The sequence below is a fragment of the Podarcis vaucheri genome (genome assembly GCF_965113315.1).
Source record: "Podarcis vaucheri genome assembly, chromosome: 13".
Classification (NCBI taxonomy): domain Eukaryota; kingdom Metazoa; phylum Chordata; class Lepidosauria; order Squamata; family Lacertidae; genus Podarcis; species Podarcis vaucheri.
Window position 1 is genome coordinate 1,846,623 of NC_138751.1, and position 14,449 is coordinate 1,861,071.

Sequence of the window (14,449 nt, forward strand, 5' to 3'; positions counted from 1 at the left end):
GAGAGTTGCTCTTGTGTTCAAATTCTGATTGCAAGCAATTCTTTGGCCACCGTGAGAACGGGACGCAGGAATACATGGGCCTCTGCCTGACCCAACAAGGCTCCTCTTGGGTTCCGAATTGCACACTCTCCACAGTTGTCGCCGCACGAGAAAATTCTGATATCCCCATTTCCAGCTTGGCAACGGAGATCTCCATCTGGCTGGTCCCTCCAGCTTTCTGAAGCAGGTCAGCAGAAGAGCTTATTAATTGCCTCCTCCAAGGAAGACACGGGTCACACACACACTCACCCCTCAGTTAATCCCTACAACGACCCTGCAAGGGAGGTGAAGTGGCTGCCACTGGGTCCAGGGCTGAGTGAGGATTCGAACCCAGATCTCCCAGGTGCTCATCCAACACTCCAACCCAGGCTTCCTCAGCCTCGGCCCTCCAGATGTTTTGAGACTACAGTTCCCAGCATCCCTGACCACCGGTCCTGCTAGCTAGGGGTCATGGGAGTTGTAGGCCAAAAACATCTGGAGGGCCGAGGCTGAGGAAGCCTGCTCCAACCATTGCACCACCCTGGCTTCCTAGATCTCCTCTGCCTACGGGGCTGCTCTCTGAATTAAGTCAGAGAATCAATAGGGGGAAAGAAAACGTCACCTAGAGAAGGATCTGAAATACCGTATTTTTTGCACCATAACACTCACTTTTTTCCTCCTAGAAAGTAAGGGGAAATGTCTGTGCGTGTTATGGAGTGAATGCCTGCGGCTGGAGGGGGGGGATCTGCTGCAGTCGTGAGCAGAGGATCCATGGTTCCCCTTCCTTCCCTCCTCTGTGGTTACAAAGCATGGATCCACATGGATCCTCAGGATTTTTGCATTGGGCTACTCCAAACTCACTGTCAGATCAAATGTCTGTGGCCACAGCATGAACCACAAAAATCATATATCCACTATTTCATTTAGAATATTTTCTTTCTTGTTTTCTTCCTCTAAAAACTATGTGCGTGTTATGGTCTGGTGCGTGTTATAGAGCGAAAAATACGGTATTTTCATTGAAGCTTAAACTTGTTTGTTTTATTTTGTAAACTGCTTTGAGATTCTTTCTTCAAAATATAAAGCAGTATAGAAATTCTTCATCATCATCATCTCACCTAGACATTCCATGGGGGCAACCGTAACATAGGTTTAAGGTACCATTTGGGGATTAGACTGGGGCTGGGAGGGGAGAAGGGGGTCTGCAGGGAAAGCCCATCCCAAAACCACGACTGCTGGCATTAAGGCCGCCTTCCCCTGGTGATCAAGGGCCCAAGGCTGGCCTAGAAGGAAGTGCGCTTCCGAAAGCAACAAAACGGGTTTGCAACCTGGCCCCGCTGCGCACCCCAGGCCGCCGGGAGCACAGCAAAGGCCTCCTTTGTGCAAGGACTGGTTTGAACAGGTCCGCTGGCAGAAGCGGCCGGCGCCTCCCCAACCCCAGCAGGGCCACCGTCCTTCCTGCTCAAGAGCAAAACAAGAGTTGTGCTTTTCCCCCACAAAGTGCCTGCGTGCGGCAGAAAGGAGGACTAGGAGACACCAGCCGGGGGGGGGGGGTTATGTGGCAAGGCAATGTTCAGGTCCCCTGTTGCAGTGCAATATTTGGGCTATGCAGGCTGGAAAAGGGCAGGCTGGTTAAAGGGGAGTGTTTCAGGGTTCCTGCATTGCGGAGAGTTAAGACTAGATACCCCTGGGGAGCGGATGATCTCTCCCATCTCTCCAGGTCTCCAAGTCAATAATTAAGGGCCAGCAGCTGGGACGTGGGTGGCGCTGTGGGTTAAACCACTGAGCCTAGGGCTTGATGATCAGAAGGTCGGCGGTTCAAATCCCTGCGGCGGGGTGAGCTCCTGTTGCTGGTCCCTGCTCCTGCCAACCTAGCAGTTCGAAAGCATGTCAAAGTGCAAGTAGATAAACAGGTACCGCTCTGGCAGGAAGGTAAACGGCGTTTCCGTGCGCTGCTCTGGTTCGCCAGAAGCGGCTTAGTCCTGCTGGCCACATGACCCAGAAGCTGTACGCCGGCTGCCTCAGCCATTAAAGCGAGATGAGCGCCGCAACCCCAGAGTCGGTCACGACTGGACCTAATGGTCAGGGGTCCCTTTACCTTTAGGTGAAGGGAAAGAGGCTTCTCTGCCCGTGGTCCAGGAAGGAGACGGTCCTGGGTGTTGATGGGTCTGGCTGGGTAGCAGAAAGCACCTTCCTAGGTTCGCAACCAGAGAGCCCCAGAACTTTAGGGGGTTTGCAGTGCAGGGCTAGTTCTGAATCCTTCAGGACACCAGAGTTGGCCTCAGTTATGCCCCACTCACATTGGCAGCCCCAGAGGAGCTTGCAGGATCAGGCCCAAAGGCAGCATCCTGTGGCCATATGAAGAGCTCTTTGTGTTGAAAGAAAGCCCTTAAACCATGAGGGGGGGCTGGACTGGTCTGGCCATTCCAGGTGGCCACTGGCTGCTCGGATTCCCTCATCGCTGAGCGCTGGGCCAAGCTGCCTAGAGCTACTGATTAGCCGTCCCTGCCCTAAAACTGTCGGGATGGGAACCAGGTTGCCTGAAGAACCAATTCTTTCAATGGGAATCCTGCCTGAACCTCAAGGCCAACAGTGGAGATGCAGAAGCATGGAATTGTAGAGGGACCCCAGGGGACATCCAGTCCAACCCCCTGCAAAAATGGGAGTGGCCACCGAGACCACATACCCTGTTCCTGAAAGGCCTACATTGGCTCCCAGTACGTTTCCGAGCTCAGTTCAAAGTGTTGGTGCTGACCTTAAAATCCCTAAACAGCCTCAGTCCTGTATACCTGAAGGAGCATCTCCACCCCCATCGTTCAGCCCGGACACTGAGGTCCACCTCCGAGGGCCTTCTGGCGGTTCCCTCCCTGCGAGAAGCACGGTTGCAGGGAACCAGGCAGAGGGCCTTCTCGGTGGTGGCGTCTGCCCTGTGGAACACCCTCCCATCAGATGTCAAGGAAATAAACAACTATTTGACTTTTAGAAGACATCTGAAGGCAGCCCTGTTTAGCAAAGTTTTGTAATGTCTGGTGCTGTTGCTTTTTTATTATTGTTCTTGGTGTTCTGTTGGGAGCCACCCAGAGTGACCAGGAAAACCCAGCCAGATGGGCAGGGTATAAATAACAAATTTGATGATGATGATGATGATGATGATGAAGACAGCTGAAGGCAGCCCTATTTAGGGAAGTTTTTAATGCTTAATGCTGTATTTTGCTTTTAATATTTGAGTGGGAGCTGCCCAGCGTGGTTGGGGAAACCCAGCCAGATGGGTGGGGTATAAATAATAAATTTTATGTTGATGATGATGACAGGTCGCCCAGCAAACTCTGCTCAAAAACCTCCAAGGAAGAAGCGTCCTCAACCTCCCGTTCCGTTACAGAGCAGCTCTTACTGCCAGAAAGTTCTTCTGGGCATTTGGTGGGAATCTCCTTCCTTAAGGAAACTTAGATCAGCCTTCCCCCAGCTGCAGCCTTCCAGATGTTTTGGACCCTGGTTGACATCACCCCAGCCCACGGAAATACTTGGGCAATGGTTGTGCTGGTCCCAGGCTACATTTGGATGACAGAAACCACCTTCTACTGGGACGGACTATTGGGGTGCATTCAGCCCCACCTCGGGTCCCCCAGGTGTTCTCGGACTACAACTCCCAACACTCCTGGGCCAGCGATTAGGGTGTGTGTGGACGTTGTAGTTCAAGGGCACCTTGGAGGCTGATACGCACTGTCGGGCAACGGTACTCCAGGTGTGTTTGAGCAGGTGTGTCTCCTGGCCCTTCCACCTGCAAGTTATGGTCGTCCCCCAAATTCACACCCCTTCTGAGAAAGGCGACTCCAGAAAGCGAACTTGGACCATGGTTCCACCAGAGGCGACCTCTCTCGCACATCACACTCCCCGCAAACTCTAGCACGGGACAGGGCTCAAAAGGGGCAGGAGGACCAATTATCCCAAGGTTGGCAGAAACGGGACCGCTCTCTTTCTCTCCTGGGGTGCTGGGACAGTGGGGGAGAGCGTGCACCACAAAGGGTCCTGCTGTCAGGGTGGGTGGGGGCAGCTTCCCGACACAAAGCCCCCCTCCCTGGCCTCCGCGACAACTTAACCGGAGATGACAAACCCAGAGGCCGTCGCTCCGGCCTGCCCCTGCGGTGCAAGTGGGGATGATGCTGAGTTTCTCGGCCTGCCGGAATGAGGAGGGCAGCTGTTCGCTGTGGCCGACAAAAGCAGCAAAGCTCCCCATGCGCTGCCTCCATTGTCTTGCCTGGCAGCTGGACTGGTGGGGGGAGGAGAAGAGAAGGGCTCCTGCATTCAGAGAAAGGCAGAGAGGGAGGGACAGGGTGGGGAAAGACCCCAGGGAGCCGCCACTCCCAGGATCAGGCAGGGGACTTGCCAGGGCAGCCTTCCCCAACTTCTCAGGCACCCTTGAGAAGTTTCAGATTGCAGCCTCCATCAACCCCAACCAGTTGCTGTGGATTCCCCACGGTCCCTGGGCGTCACGGGAGTCACTTGGTGCCGTCTCTCTTAGATGGGTACCGGCAAGAGACTGGGAAGTGGGAGTCCTGGATTGTAGGCAGTCCTGCTTCTGAACACCAGTAGCTAGAAACCACAGAAGAAGGGGCTGCTGCTCGCAGGTTTCCCAGAAGAGGCACCTGTTTGGTCACTAGGCTAGAAACTCATAATCGAATTGGCAAATGGCACCTTAAACCGAGGTTATGGCTGCTGCAACGGAACGTCTAGGCACCCACACTTCTAAACCACTTTATATTGCAAAGAACGGATCTCAAAGCAGTTTACAACACATTATCAAATAAAACGATCTAAATTCAAGCTATTTCGGATCCTGCTCCAAGTGGCATTTTGCTTCCCCCTTATTGATTCGCTGACTTAATTCAGAGAGCTGCCCCATCAAAGGAGGACTCTAGGAAGCCAGGGTGGTACCGTGGTGGGAGTGCTGGACCGAGACCTGGGAGATCTGAGTTCGAATCCCCACTCAGCCCTGAAGCTCCCCGGGGGACCCTGGAGCCAGTCGCAGCCTCTTCACCTCCCTCGCAGGGTCGCTGTATGGATTAACTGAGGGGGGGTGAACCATGGACTCCTTGGAGAAAAAGGAGGGATATAAATGCAATGAATAAAACAGGCTTCCTCAGCCTCGGCTCTCCAGATGTTTTTGGCCTACAACTCCCATGATGCCTAGCTAGCAGGACCAGTGGTCAGGGATTCTCAAAACATCTGGAGGGCCGAGGTTGAGGAAACATGGGTTGGAGCCATGGGTCGGATGAGGACCTGGGAGATCAGGACCTGCGGAAGGAAGCTGGAGGGGTCAGCCAGATGGAGATGTCCGTCGCCAACCAACCAGGTGTCCAGAGATCTCCAGCTGGTCGCAACTGGACCTGCGCCAGTCGCAAAATGCGCCTGGCTTACTTCTAACACTGACTGTGAGAGCAGGATTCTCTCCTGGGTGGGCCATTTCCCTGATCCACCGGGCCCTTCCGATTCTCTTAGGGACGGGGATGCTGCGCCTTGCGTTGTGTTTCCAAGTCCCATCGCCACCCTGACCACTGGCCCGGGTCAAAAGGGAGATTCCAACTTCCGCTTTCCTATCCCTCCCCCTTGTTCCAGACGCCCCCTCCCCATTCCAGCTCTCCCAGAGGGAAACACACAGCTGCAAAAGTCCCCGAGAGCCCAATATTTCCTAACTTTTTCTCATGCTAGGCGTGGATTCCCGGCAGCCAAGCCGAGGGGGGAGTTCAGCAAAGCTCTTGGCTCCCTTCTGGCCTCGGAGTCTCAGGCCCCAAGCTCCCACTCGCTCCTGGAATCAGAAGAGATTTGGGACACAGGCTGGGAATGGCTCCGCGTGGCGCCTCAGGTGCGGCGAGACGGGGGCATCTGCCTGGCACAGAAGCTTTGCAGAGACGGAGAGCCTTAGCCAGTTGGGCAGAATTTATCAGAAGGGGAAAGGAGCCCTCCACATTTTTGTTCCAACTGCCCTTGAGCAGCTTTGGAAAGCTGCTCTGGAGTGCAGATGGCTTCCTGGAACAGTCTCTCGCTGCCTGGTTTTGGAGCAAGCAGGCTCCCAGAGCCACGCAGGCAATCTGGACGGAGCATCAGGCACTGCCAAGTCCCAGGGAATGGCGGGGGGCAAGGTGGCACGGACATAAAGAGGGGGGCGGAAGCCCCTGAGCCACTTTTAACAACCTGTCTGGGAGACCCAGCCAGATGGATGGGGGATGAATTTAATAATAATAATAATAATAATAATAATAATAATAATAATACAGAATTACACAGGAAGGCAGATTTTTTCAGCACAAAAGATAATTCAGAATGAATTACCATAACAGCCCACTAGTATTTCCAGGATTTGGGGGTTTTCTTTTATAAATCAAAAATAATTTCTCCTGAGGCCTCGGGGCAGGAGAACTCGAAGGTGGCTTGCTGAAAGTTGCCTGCCAGCGGCAAGTAAGAATCATCTCCGAGGAAGCAAGGCTGGACCTTGAAAACTGGACCTGGCTGGTAGGGCTGGGTGATACCTGGTTTTCAACACTGCAATATATCACCAGCTAAACATAGGGATGGGACGTGGGTGGTGCTGTGGGTTAAACCACAGAGCCTAGGACTTTCTGATCAGAAGATCAGTGGTTCGAATCCCCGCGACGGGGTGAGCTCCCGTTGCTCGGTCCCAGCTCCTGCCAACCTACCAGTTCGAAAGCACGTCAAAGTGCAAGTAGATAAACAGGTACCGCTCCAGCAGGAAGGTAAACGGCGTTTCCGTGCGCTGCTCTGGTTCACCAGAAGCGGCTTAGTCATGCTGGCCATATGACCCGGAAGCTGTATGCCAGCTCCCTCGGCCAGTAAAGCGAGATGAGCGCTGCAACCCCAGAGTCGGCCAAGACTGGACCTAATGGTCAGGGGTCCCTTTACCTTTAAACATTGTGATTTATCAGTACAGTGGTATCTCGGGTTACATACACTTCAGGTTACATACGCTTCAGGTTACAGACCCCACTAACCCAGAAATAGTGCTTCAGGTTAAGAACTTTGCTTCAGGATGAGAACAGAAATCGTGCTCCGGCGGCAGCAGGAGGCCCCATTAGCTAATGTGGTGCTTCAGGTTAAGAACAGTTTCAGGTTAAGAACAGACCTCCGGAACGAATTAAGTACTTAGCCAAGGTACCACTGTACATCACAGTGTCTGAAATAAGGGTGGAGCTAAGCAGAGGCACTGGATGGCTTCACAGTTTCCCCCGCGTTTTGATTTTTGCATAGCACACACCCACACATCATGATTCGTGATAATATCACCAGCTCAGAAATTATGAAACCAGTTATTACGATATGGACTTCAAACTGGCTTCCGACAATATACCGCTATATCGCCCAGGACTACTGGTTGGTAGGTCTGCTATCCACCCAAGGGGCTGCTGATGTGGCCGTCACAACTAACACTGGTGAGCAGACCAGCAGAGATCTCTTTGGGAGACGATAACTTTCGTGAACTTATTTGCAAGGCTGCATTGAAACAGTCCTGCAAGATGGTTGGGTCCAAAGGATTTAAGGGTTGCTTTAAAAGAATATCTGCAAGCAAATCCCACCAGCCCAGGCAATCCGCATTTTGCTGCTTGTAGGACGGCCAGGCGCCCCTGCCGCTCTCCAGTTTTGTCACAGAAACAACTAAGAGATTTTTTTTTTTAAAGCATAATCTCAGGCAGGCCTGGATATCAGGAGGGAAAAAACCAAAACTTTCCCAAGCAGCCCCCTGCCACACAACCCGGCTGCTGCGAAACTCGCCTCCGGAGATCACCGGGGCCTCATCTATGCAAACTCAGTGCTTCCCTTCAGAAGTCGGTCACAGGAGCAGCTTACAGCATGCTGGAAAAATGCAGGAACTCTCTCACTTTCTGCCCAGGGCATGCCAAGCTTCTCTTCCTCCCCGTAGGAACTGGCAGCCCAGGCAGCCAGCTGGGCAAATGGCAGGCCAGCCCCTCACCCACCTCTCCCTAAACAAATAAGGGTTTCAACGAAGCTGCCTCCAGGACGAAGCATGGACAGGGAAAGAGTGCCCAGGTCAGAGCCACTGCAGGCTCAGAGCATAAAGAGGCAGTCTTCCGCCACAGGCACCTGCAAATACAGGTCAAAGGTAAAGGACCCCTGACAGTTAAGTCCAGTCGCGAACGACTCTGGGGTTGTGGCGCTCATCTCACTTTCAGGCCGAGGGAGCCGGCGTTTGTCCGCAGAAAGTTTTTCCGGGTCATGTGGCCAGCATGACTAAGCTGCTTCTGGCGAACCAGAGCAGCGCACGGAAATACCGTTTCCCTTCCTGCCGGAGTGGTACCTATTTATCTACTTGCACTTTGACCTGCTTTCGAACTGCTAGGTTGGCAGGAGCAGGGACCGAGCAACGGGAGCTCACCCCGTCGTTGCGGGGATTCGAACCGCCGACCTTCTGATTGGCAAGCCCAAGGCTCAGCGGTTTGCACCACAGCGTCACCCGCGTCCCGCAAATACAGGCAGCCATGTTTAAAGACTGGGCTTACTCTTCTTTCTAACAGGCTAACAACACTCACGAATCAGGAAAGGGCCCCAGAGGAATGCAAGAGGAAGGCGCAGGCGTTTGCAAAACTGCCTCTGATTTTGCCATGGGCCATCACAAAACAGCCCTGATCTGCAAACTTCCAGCTTTGCTGAAGGGACTGAGCCGAGCAGGCCTCATGCACCACAGCGGGTTAATCTGCAGCAAGGCAAGGTGGAAGGGAGAGGAGTCCGCAACCCTCCCACTCAGGTTTTCCATGCCATAATCACCTCCAGCAAGATCTGTGCCAGCTGGGCCTGGCCTTGAAGCCGCCTCTGCCAACCTGGGTGCCCTCTGGGTGCTTTGGGATGGAAGCGCCCAACAGCCCTGGCCTCATCTTGCTGCCATGCTGCCTGGGGCCGAGGGCAGCTGGAGTCCAGAACCTCCGGAGGCCAGAGGTGAGAGGCAAAGGCTGCCTTTCAAGGATGCCATCAACTCCAAGCCCAACGTGAGCCCTGGCAGTTCTGGCGGGGATAAAAGGGCACCTTTTAGTGGACTCCCCAGGCCAAGCTGAGCAAGGCTGAAGATGAGACAGCACTGCAAGGCCCTGAGGCATCTCATCCAGGAAGGACATCTTACATCTAGTTGCGAATCCCACCCCCTCGCAAATCCAGCCTTTCAATAATTATGTTCCCAATTCACATCACTTATATGAATTCTCTCTCCCTCTCCCTCCCACACACAAGTCTGTTCTGTTACACAGCGTGTCACAATTCAGATATCACACTAAACCAAGGTTAAGAAAGCTGACCCAGTGCCATGTATAGTGCGATGTCCGTATTGACAAACCAAGGTTTCCAGCTGACCAGCAAACCAGAATCGGAAACCGCGGTTGGAAGGGAATTTGCAAGCCACGGTTGCTCTATGTTTGGGGGGGGGGGTGAATTGACAAACCGCCCCTAGCAGCTGCTGTTCCTGCTTTGGAGATTGAGCAGGCAAAGCAAAAGCGGGGGGGGGGGGGGCTCACCTTCCTCTTCCAACAAACCTTTTGAGATCTTTCCGAGTCTGTATCTGTATTAGAATTGCTTTAAATATGTTTCTGAAACGTACATTGCTTGCTGCCCTGGGGGCCTTTGGAGGAAGGGCAGCGTATAAATTTAACAACAAATAGGTAAGTAATAAACCGTGTTTGGGAGCTCAAACTCTGGTTTGGCTTGATGTATATAAACTGAGTCAGTAAGTGTCAAGAAGGGTGTGATCTTTTGCTGAAATCCAATACAGTGGTACCTCGGGTTACATACGCTTCAGGTTACAGACTCTGCTAACCCAGAAATAGTACCTCGGGTTAAGAACTTTGCTTCAGGATGAGAACAGAAATCGCGCGGCAAGAGCGCGAGGCCCCATTAGCTAAAGTGGTGCTTCAGGTTAAGAACAGTTTCAGGTTAAGAACGGACCTCCAGAATGAATTAAGTACTTAACCTGAGGTGCCACTGTAAAAAGATCTATCTATCTATCTATCTATCTATGTATCTGACCATTGACGAATCCCAGCAGGACCTGAGATGGTCACAGCATGTCTCAGGGTTCTTTGTCCCGCCTCCCACTGGTCCCAAGCACAGCGACTAGAGTTTTATTCGTATGACTAGAGTTTTACTCCACCTTTTCTCCAAGCAGTTCAAGGAGGCATAAACATTTCTCCATTTTTATCTTCACAACCACCCTGTGAGGTAGGTCAGGCTGAGGATGGGACTGGCCCACAGTTGCCCAGTGGACTTTATGGCTCCGTGGGGATTTAAACCCTGGTCTCCCCCAAGTTCTGGATTAATGTTTGACCACTACACCAGGCTGGCTGAACTCAGTGTGCAGGCATTGCAGAGGGTTGGACTGGATGACCCTCGGTGTCCCTTCCAACTCTGCAATTCTGTGACTCTATGACATGGATAGGATTTTGCTATAAACTAGCAGAGGAAAGCAAGATTAGGACGGCGGCAAAAGAGGCATTCGCACCCCCAAAAAACCTCGGAGGCAACTTGCTCCAGTTCTGCACCGCCACTTCCCCATGACCTAATTCAGAAGGGGTGGGAGAGGGCAGGCTGCTCAACTGTTTCTTCCCACCACAGGGACAGAAGTCATTACCTCACGCCATCTGTGCTGAACAAAAGAGGAAGCGCCCCCTGACACAGCGGCGCCATCCTTGCCCACTGGAACTCCCCGCCACAAGACCCAGCAATGGGAAGCAGCTTGGCTGGAGCCCAAAGAGGGCTAAACAAATTCGTAAGAAGAGACCACTGGATCTGGCCAGTGGGGGGGGGGGGCATCTTAGCCCAGCATCCTGTATACCTGTGGGATACTCGCAAGCTGCAACTCTCCCCTCCTGAAGTTTCCAGAAAGTGGAATTTGAAAGCAACTTGAGGAAGAGGAGAAATCTGTCCATGGGTCACTTAGCACACAAAAGAGGCTTCTACCTGCACATCTCTGGCTTGTGGGCTTCCGGGAACCATTTGGCCGGCTGCTGTAGGAAACAGATCCTTCACCTTGGAGGGGTTGGGGAATGAAAGCAGGGATATTTCCCAGCAGCTAGGGCTTGCCGATCAGAAGGTTGGCGGTTCGAATCCCTGCGACGGGGTGAGCTCCCGTTGCTCGTTCCGTGCTCCTGCCAACCTGGCAGTTCGAAAGCACGTCAAAGTGCAAGTAGATAAATAGGTACCACTCCGGCGGGAAGGTAAACGGTGGCGTTTCCGTGCGCTGCTCTGGTTTGCCAGAAGCGGCTTAGTCCTGCTGGCCACATGACCCGGAAGCTGTACGCTGGCTCCCTCGGCCAGTAAAGCGAGATGAGCGCCACAACCCCAGAGTTGGCCATGACTGGACCTAATGGTCAGGGGTCCCTTTACCTTTTTAACTTCACACCGGACAACAACGCTAGCCCTGGAAGTCATTTCAGCAGCCAGCCAGCGAGGCTGCAAGAGCAAAACACGCTGCACAGCCTCTGCTGACTCACCTCTTCCAAGGGGGAGGGAGATATTTTTCCCTCCCCCACAGCCCACCCCCAGCCCTCCTGCCCACCAAGCAGCACTTGCGCCAAGCGAGGGTGCGGGTGACAGGGATTTGCGGGTGACAGGAGGCCTCCCGCACTCCAAATGGCAGAAGCGTTGCTGGGGGGGGGGAGAGGAAGTGTGGGAGAGAAGTAGTCAGCCATCGACAGAACGGCGGTGTGAGGAAGCTATGCAAAGCGGCACAGGAAGAGAGAGCGAGGCTGGCGCATGCAAAGGAAGGCTCCCCGTCTTGACCCCCCCCCCCGCAGGCTGTCACTGCCACAAGTGTCACACGCTGGAAACCAGAAGACACCCCCCCCCACTTGGCTGAAGCAGTTGCTGCTGCCACCGCCAGCTTCCCAGCTTCCTCCCCAAAGAACAAGAGTCCAGGGTGGTTTTACTGTCAGAAAAAACATTCTTAACTCATGGTGTGTTCCTTGTAAAAAAAGGAAGGGTTCGGCTGAAGACGGCCCGCTGTGTAAGCCGCCTTTGAAACGCTCGAGGGCAAGGCGGATGCCAAGGCTACCCGCTTAGGAATGGCAGCAAAGGGCAGAAAGGGTCTTGTCTCTCTCCCACCCCCCCATATCGCAAAGATCTGCCAAGCAAGGGCCGGGCTTCCGCAAGAGATTCTCCGGAGATACCGTCAGATACGCCCATTTCCTTCACCAGAAACCTCGCCCTCAAGGTGAAGCAAGTCGCCTGCCTTGGCAGGCACACTCAAACGCACCCGCCAAAAAGTCTTCCTACTAAGTGCTAAGGCAGGAACAGGGCGCTGTGGCCCTGAGATGATGGCGCACTACAAGTTTCAGCATCATCTGTCACCCACACTGCCAGAGGCGGAAGGGAGTCGGGGTCCTACATGTGGAGAGCCACAATTTCCTCCATCCTCGGGGTAGAATCATGGAGTTGCAAGGGACCCTCAAAGGTCCTCTAGCCCAACCCGCTGCAAGGCAGGAATCTCAACTCAGGCGTCCAGCCCAACCCCACGCTATTGCCAGTCCTGGAGGCTACAGTTCCCAGAAGCTGCCCTTGACGCCCCTGTTATTTCAGCTGTAGTGACCCTCTTGTTTTATGGGCTGGGAATTTTTCATGGGCAGAGTTCAGGTCTGGCTCCTGGGCAAAAGTGATGGACGGCACGGCGACACCGGAAGGCAGGCTCCCGGCTCCCCTCGGCTTGGAGGCCCCATTCCAGCCCTAGCAAGGCCTCTTCGCTCACACACAGGCACGCGGGAGAGATGGGGTCACCTGCCCACAGGCGCTGTGCAAGATTCTGCCACACCGCTCAACAACCATCCCAAACACCACTTGGCGTTCCAAAACGCAGCTGCAACTTAAGTGGAGGACAAGGGAAAGCCTTTGGAACTCCACGACACAAGAGTGCCATTTGAGTATCGCCGGGAGAAGGGCGGGGAAATCCTGGTACTGAAAGAGCAGAGGAGTTGATGCGAGAACAAGATCCAGAAGCGCCCCAGGGTGTCCTCAGCAAGTGACTGGACCGGGGCAGGAGGGCCCAAATCCGACTCCCCGCCTAGCCCATTCTCACCTTGGCCTAGCTTGCAGGGAAGTTGTGTGAATAAAGAGGAGGCGCTGGGGAATCTGGATCTGAAAGCCCCCTTGGGGGGCAGGCAACCCCTCTCAGCCTCGCCTACCGCCCAAGGTTGTTGTGGGGATTAAATGAGGGCAAAACCTGGGTTCGAATCCTCCACTCAGCACCTATCAAGCTCCCTGAGTGATCCTGGGTGCCAGTGCCTGCCTCTCTGCCTAAGGTTCTCAACCTGCGGGTCCCCAGATGCCGTTGGACTACAACTCCCATCATCCCTTGCTAGCTAGGGGTGATGGGAGTTGTAGTCCAACCACATCTGGGGACCCACAGGTTGAGAAAGGCTGGACCCCACCTCGCAGGGTTGTTGTGGGGGGGGGACTAAATTACCATGGGGAGGAACCATGCACAGAACTTGGGGGGGGGGGAAGATGCAATACCAGCACAATGCAATCAATTGATAATTTCGAAAGTGGGTGTTTGGGGAGGGCGTGGCCAAAAGAGGGGCGTGGCCGGAAAGATGCAGACCCCCAGTGGGAGGGGGGAGCTTTTCCACCTGTGGGCGTGGCCAAGGGTTGGTTGCTGGGAAACGAGGTGGGAAAAGGGGGAGCGGGAAGGGGAGGAGCCAAGGGGCGGGGCCAGGGGAGGTGGGCGTGCCCGGTCTGCTCACCCGCCTGCGTGGTGTCGCTGAGGTCCCAGCGCCGGGCTGCTCCGCCGGGGAAGTGTCTGAGGCGCCGCCCGGCCAGGCTCAGGCTGCCCGAAGCCACCGCTTCCTCCAAGGCCCGCTCGGGCCCAGGGAGCGGGCCGGGCCAGGAGGGGGAGGGCGGGGGCAGCGCCTCGGCCCCGCCCTCGCCCGCCGCCATCCCGCAGGCTCCGCTGTGCTCGCTGAGGCAGCCGCTGGCCGACTGAGAGCTCGCGGGCAGGAGCGGCGAGACCCCAGCCAAAGGGGGCGGGTCCCGAGGAGCCGCCTCGGCCTATGAGGAGCCGGCCACGCGGGGAGCCGCCAATCGCGGCGCGTCAGGCGGGGCGCAGCCGAAGCAGGCAACCAATGGCGTGGAAACGGGCCGTCGGGTTCTTCCTCCTTTCGCTCCAATCAAGGGCGCGGGCGGAGGAAGAAGTGAGGGGGCGGCTGTTGGCCAATGAGAAATCCGTGAAGGGCGCTGACTACCGCTTCGGCCAATCCCTTACCAAGGAGGCGGTTCCTAAGGCCACCACCCCCAGACTGAAAGCGCTCCGTGATTTTGCCTCGCGCCTGCCGCAGCCAATGGGATTCATAGAGGCAGGGCGTGAAACTATTGACCAATCATTGCGCAAGCAACGTGAATCCGGGCTTATCACAGCGCTCGAAAGGAGAGAGAG

The 14,449-nt window shown here is 54.7% G+C and overlaps 1 protein-coding gene and 1 long non-coding RNA gene across 3 annotated transcripts in view; one reads left to right on the plus strand and one right to left on the minus strand.

Moving 5' to 3' along the window:
* LRCH4 (leucine rich repeats and calponin homology domain containing 4) overlaps positions 1 to 13,981 on the minus strand; it is a 68,612-nt gene extending 54,631 nt beyond the window's left edge. The window contains exon 1 of one of the 2 annotated variants that reach the window (XM_082197666.1): positions 13,761 to 13,981. In XM_082197666.1, the coding sequence (XP_082053792.1) occupies positions 13,761 to 13,953 (193 nt within the window). In that variant the 5' untranslated portion in view covers positions 13,954 to 13,981. The remainder of the gene's footprint in view (positions 1 to 13,760) is intronic. The other variant, XM_082197667.1, reaches the window with a different exon arrangement.
* LOC309518129 overlaps positions 1 to 14,449 on the plus strand; it is a 132,160-nt gene that overhangs the window by 86,346 nt on the left and 31,365 nt on the right. The gene's annotated exons all lie outside the window — the stretch shown is intronic.